General features: G+C 46.4%; 1 protein-coding gene across 1 annotated transcript; it reads right to left on the bottom strand.

Moving 5' to 3' along the window:
- Window positions 1-4,050: 4,050 nt before the first annotated feature.
- On the bottom strand, window positions 4,051-4,725 carry EPCIP (exosomal polycystin 1 interacting protein). Its single transcript, XM_009958560.2, has one exon. The coding sequence runs from the start codon at window positions 4,723-4,725 to the stop codon at window positions 4,051-4,053; it is 675 nt and encodes a 224-aa protein (XP_009956862.1).
- Window positions 4,726-6,362: the final 1,637 nt, after the last annotated feature.

Here is a 6,362-nt window from a genome sequence, read left to right as displayed (position 1 = left end):
CTCGCCGCCCCCCCCCCTTCTTTTCCCAGCGGCCGCCGCTGCCGCCATCTTGTGTCGAGAAAGCGGCGAGAGCCAGTCCTGCGCGTCACGTGGCTGCGCAGCGCGCGAGCCTGGGGGGGGGCGCGGCGCACGGCCCCTGTGGAAGTGCGCCATTTTGGGGGGGGGCTGTCGCGGCTGCTGTGCCCCCGGGGCAAGGGGGGGTGCACCGAGCCTCGGCCGCCCTATCCCCGTCCCTGTGGGCTTGCCTTCCACAGGCAGCTTGGGGGCGGCGGCGGGTGTCCGGAGAGGGTGCAGATACCCTCGCGGTCCCCCAATCCCAGCCGTCTGCTGCTCACCTCAGCCCGGTGTTGCTGCACGGCCCTGCCCTGTCTGAGGAAATCCTGGCTTCTGGCTTGAGGGGGGGTGGGTGGTGGGGGCGGGAATAAAGTGGTGTTCCTCTTTGCTAGTGCCAGATGGTAGGGTGGTAGCGCCTTTCATGTGCCGGGCCTTTTGGGGTTCTGTTTCATCTAGGCTGGGGGCACCCTCAGTGGTCTGTCAGGTGAGCCGGCCTCAGTGGCTGCTGTGTTGACTAAAACTGCGAGTTTGGTGGCAGATGCCAAAAGATCGCTGGCCTTTTTAAAGCTGGTGTCTCCACGTGCAAGTGTTGGGAACTGGAGGGACCTCTTTTCAGCCACATCGGGAAGGCCGGACTCCCCTGCCGCGCGTCTTTGCCTGCCACCTTGGGGAGCAGCCCCAGAGGAGATGGGGGGGGGGGGCCTGGCTGGCCTCCTGCAGCCTCCCACTGCAGCTGTGCAGCAACAGCTCCCGTAGAAAGCATTGCAGTACTTTTGCGCTGTTCTCAATCTGTACTGACCCAAAGCCGCACCAGAGTTAGGAGTAGGAAGGAAAACTAAATCAACAGCTAGTGTCTCCATTTTTTTCTGATACAAAAAAATCACCTCAGTTTCCATTGATGGCCTACCCAATAGTGATGCATCAAGGTTAAAGACTGGCAAATACAGGTTGAACCTGATACATGGAGAATTAAACATTGTCTATACAAATATTAATTACTATAAATACATATGATCAAATGCCATAGTGTGTTGAGTGTGGGTAAGTATCTTACACTGGGATTTAAAACACATTCACAAAATCACGTGATTTTTTGTGAAGAGTGATGCTTAATATACGCTGTGTGTATTTTACACGGAGATGAAACCACCAACAGAACTGATAAAACATCGTATGTAGTATGTTTTGTACACATTGTTCTGAAGAAATTCTGCAAGCTGCTAATGCAGGACTTTCACATGGCAAAGCCATATAAAGCTGCAGTTGGGACAATCAGGTTCTTGGTATCTGCTGGAGAAGAACAGGGGAGTTGAAAAGATCTCTGCAATATCGGTGCTGTGGATTTCTGCTGCGAATGTAATTAAGAGGAGGATTTTTTCCTGATTCCAGGAAAATCTCTTTAGTGCTTGGACACAGGAGTAAAAAGTCTTTTATGTCAGCCTTATTCAGAGCACTACAGTGGCAAAAGTAACTGAAACTGTAATTTGCAGTGTTAGAAAGTCCATGGGTTTATGAATCTCATGGTTTCTTCCCAACAAGGCCAGAATACATACATTCTCAGTTACTGTTGCACGTGTGAATTGTGAACAGTGACAGCAGCCAACCAACCACTGCTGTCACGGCAATGTGTCAGTGTGTGAAGTACAGTGTTATTCAGCACACTCTTTACTAGAGGGCAGCAGAGCCTCGGTGAATTCGCTGAAGATCGTTTAGGTTTAATTTTCCCGGATTTTAAAGAGTGGGTTGGTTAACATTTAGAACTCAGTATATTTGTGTGTGTCAGCTGTTTTGTTTGGTTTTTTTTTTTTTCTTTTACAACACTACCCTGTGCAGTACCAGTGACTAGCCAGTTTGTGAAGGCAAGGTTAGCCCCCCTGCACAGTTGAAACATGGGGTTCCTGGGCAGACAATATGAATTATTTGTCTGTGTCTGTAATACATTCCAGGCATGTAATGTGCTCAGAACAGCAACCCCCACCCACCCACTGCCAATCTCTGTCAGCCCAGCTCCAGCTCCTAATTGTTTTGTAACCTGGGACACAATCGTGAGAGGTATCACTAGAAATATTTGTGATATGGGGAGAAGGCTTATGGTTTGCTGCCAAGGTGCTGACAAAGGAAACAACATCTTTACAACAGCTGATTTAATAGTTCTGTGGTTGAGTTAAATTGAGTTCAATCTCCAGCTTTCAAACACCCATGTGCTTAAATCTGTTAATTTGCAATTGCAGACAGACCCCATTAATTCAATAGTTACCGCATTGTTGATTTCAGCAGGAAAGCTCACAGTAATGGAAGGTGTGCATGACTTAAGTATTCTGAAAAATTAAGTTTTGCTTCCTTGCAAAACTGCTCCATCATCGATTACAGTTATAGCAAAAGTCTTTCTTTAAAGTTGTTGAAACAAATTCATTGGTTCCTCAGAGTCTTGATAGCCATTCCCCTTAGTACACATAATTTTCCCCAATTTCATGAAAGCCTTTGCTGGCAATTCAAGACTGTTAGGACTTGCTGTTCCAAAGCCTTTATTGTACTATATGGATGGATCTCGGCCTTAGTCATTTCTCATAGAAAGCAAATCCTGCAGATATGAGCAAGGAGCAGACTTTGGGCTATATAAATAGTCCCAACGTATGTTTTTCAGGAGATGGCAATCTTTCTCCCACAGCACGTCTGAAAATTGTTTGCTACGTGTCTGCCAGAAGTCTTGCCTCCCTTATCAGATGAGAGTTGTTGGATGGGATCTTTCTCATTTCTCATAGAGGAGAACATGAGCAGAGCTTGTCATTTTCACAAAAAACGAAGTCAAGTTCCCTGCATTTGGGGAAATCGCAGGCGTTGGCACAGCCAACGTGCAAGAGAGAGGCCTTGCCCTGGGAAACGAACCTTTGTGAGCGTGGTGTCTCACCTGTCAGGTGGCCTCTTGCCCAGCGCTTTCTCATGATGTGTGCTGTGGCTTGGCAGAGAACACGGCTTCCTGGTCATCCCCCAAACACACCTTCAGTTTTGCGTTGAGGTTGGAGGCTGCCTGCGTAGCCCACCCCTGCTTTTGTAAAAGGCTGTGTCACTCAGCCCAAGCAGAGGGTTCCCAGCTCTGACCAAGTACCAGAGGGCAAGGACAACTCAGCACTCCCAGTTTGAGTAACCCGTAACCACCTCGCACCCCTTGAACCTGACAGCAGTGGGCTGTATTGACAGCAGCACAGCCAGTAGATGGAGGGAAGGGATTGTTCCCCTTGTCCTGGCACTTACTAGACTGCATATGGAGTACTGCACGTAGTTTTGGCCCCCACAGTGCGAGAAGGATGTGGATCAACTGAAGTGGTCCAGTGGAATGCCACCAAGATGGTCAGGGGCTGGTGCATGTGACTGTGAGAAAAACGTGAGGGAGCTGGGCTTGCTCAGCCTGGAGAAGGGAATGCTGGGGTTGATACGCAGAAAAAAGTTTCGCCATGAGGACAGGTGGGCAGTGGAGCAGGTTGCCCAATGAGGTTCTGCAGGCTCTGTCCTTGGGGGTTTTCAGACTTGACTGCAGAAAACCCTGAGCTGCCTGGTCTGATCCCAGAGGTGACCCTGCCTGGGGCAGGGGGTTGGACTGGAGACCTCCTGAGCTCCCATCTAACCTGAGTGATTCTCTGGGAGGCTCAGGTTCTTCTACAACCAGAGGCACATGGTTATGTCTTCTTCTGTCTGAGGCACAAACTTAAAACAAAATTTTCTGCAGATTTCAGTTCTTAGCTTACAATATATAAAAAGAATTTGTACTGATGCTTTCTAAACCATTTGTTTCACATTTTCTTTGTTCTTTAAGAAAGCATTTACTGAATTAGTCTGATGTGTCTGTCTTACTTTAAGCACCTCCTTGCAGAGTGCTATCACAGTCAGAACTGTCTATCCCATAACAGCTCCTCCTGGCCAAACCAAACAGACTTAAAGAAGTCTTATCTCTCTCATAGCAGTTTGCCATGCCTCTGACTAGTGAATGTGTTAAATAACTCAGTAAATGAATGTTACAACATAGCTCTTGTTATCTGAGGTTGAGAAAACATCAGAGTACAGCAGGCTGGGAAAGTGCTCTGTGATACTAGAGATGTTTTCAATACTGTAGGACTTCAGCAAAGAATATCCATTGAAAAGCGAGGTATCCAGAAAGGAAATATATACAAGCATTTGCCTGTCTTTGTTGTGCACCACAAGTGAGTCTTCTTTTTCGTTGTTGCTGCTGCTGTAGATGGTTACACTCTGCTCTGGAAATTGTCCCTTGACCTTGTTTACCTGGAGCTTTCGAAGTCCCCAAATGGCCAAATATTCTGTTGGGAGAGGAGTGGTGCCACAGAAGGACAGCTTCAAATCCCACACCCTTGTGAAGTTGAGGAGCGTCTCCAGCACAGAGGTGTCTGTGAACCAAATGGTCAGGTGGCTGTTGTAGGTAGTTTTTTCTAGGGTAGAAGGCAGCACCGTTTTGCAATTGCATATCAAGTTTGCCAGGCAGTAATCACAATCATGTATATCCGCTGAGCAGCTGCAGTTGCGAATTGTGTTTTCCTTGGTGAAAATTAGCGTATGGTTCTTCTGACTTCTCACAAAACTGCCAGCGATGTGTATGCCAAGGAAGCCAGCCAAAAGGAGAGCCAGCCAAAAGGAGAAAGCAGAGAAGGCTATTGGCTTCATTAGTACTGGTGCCAAGCTGCCAAGTGTCTCCTCCTTTTACTCAGTGAATTATATCACTTGGCTTTACCTACTGAGGAAAAACAATTTCTTTATTACAGTAAAGACCACTCAGCAGTTAATATTGCACTCATTATCTGTCTCATCTATTCAGAACCATGGTGCAGTTTTGCAGGTTGCCCTGCATTAGCGGGGAAGCACAGCTACACGGATTCAGGAAAATGAATTGTGACTCATGTTTGGGATTATTCTTTCACTCCTCTTTTGCTCTAAATGTTTCATCTCCTTATGGAATAGCTTGGACACCCACTTCTCTATCCTCAGCCTGCCCAGTGTGAAGATAAGGGCAGGACAACTCCTGCTCATTTCTCCTTTCTGCTTTCTTTTTGTCTGCTTCCTAACAGACAGGAGTGACAAATGAGCCTGTTCTCCACTTCACCAAGTGAAGCAGTCTGAGAAGGGCTAAAGGCAAGCATTTTTTTCACACCTGAATTGCTAAATAAGGGTTGTGATAACCTTCCCTTTAAACTGAGTGTGGGGTATGCTGGGCAAAGGGAAAGAAAGAAAGGGTGGTTAAGGGCAGAAGCACTGATGGATGCAGCATATATCCTTCTGAGCTATGTAGTATGCCGATAAAACCTGCTTTTGATCCATATGAAGCTGTGTCTGCTCCAGCCTTAGCCTGTAAGTTTTGGGGACCGAAGTCCATCTCTCACTGTGTCTCTGCACAGCAACTAGCATAGGGTAGATCCTGGCTTTGTTGGTTGCTCCTTCCCCCTTCATTTACCCTGGCAAAGCAAAGTAGCACCTCCACACGTGCTTATGACGGTGGAGCAAGTTTCCATCCCAGCCATGCTCCACCTCAAATGGTTGGGAGCATGTTTGGTGGGACTTGGATTCTCAACTGCCAGCCCTTTGGTTTTCAGAGCAGGGTTGCACCTTATCAGGAGCATCTGGATTCTCCTGGCACACTACTAGATGATGGTACAAATGATGATGCAGAATGTCATTTCTCAACACAAATTATAACATGCTGGGAAGTTTGTCTGATTTGACTGTAGTTGTTTTGAAGCACCAAGAGACATTAGAGCCAAATTTTGACCAAAGGTGGCAAGTCCTACTGAAGGCAGCAGTAGGGCGTGCGCTGGGCAGAATTTGGTCCTTAGCATGTGAAAAGTTTGATCCGTGTCCAGAATGCATGTCTCCAGCACCTCAGAAAACATGTCAATATACCTACAGTTGTGGAGAAACATACCAGAGAAACAGGAAAGTATTAGTATTTATAATAAAAACACAATTTGGTTTTGTTTGTAATTCAGTCTTCCATCATTAGACAGTGGAATCTTCTGCCATAAACTTCACAGTCATTTAACAGACAATTAAAGGAAAGTGTCTTTAGGAGCACACTGAAGTTCCCTTAGTCATTAGCATTATCATATCCCTGGTAGTTTACCAGGTATGTGATTTTGATCTAATTGTTTTAAGCTCAATTCCTGCTGAAAATTCAAGTGAGAGTGTTCTTTGACTAATACTAAATTTTTAAAAACCCACAAAATTGCATCTGAACAGAAGATTTTGTGTCCTACTTTTCACATTTCTATAAAGGATATAGTCCTCTAGTCCACTTTTTTTCTTTGAAG

Source organism: Leptosomus discolor, chromosome 1 (assembly GCF_034619465.1).
Source record: "Leptosomus discolor isolate bLepDis1 chromosome 1, bLepDis1.hap2, whole genome shotgun sequence".
NCBI classification, from domain to species: domain Eukaryota; kingdom Metazoa; phylum Chordata; class Aves; order Leptosomiformes; family Leptosomidae; genus Leptosomus; species Leptosomus discolor.
This window is presented reverse-complemented; position numbering and strand designations above follow the sequence as displayed.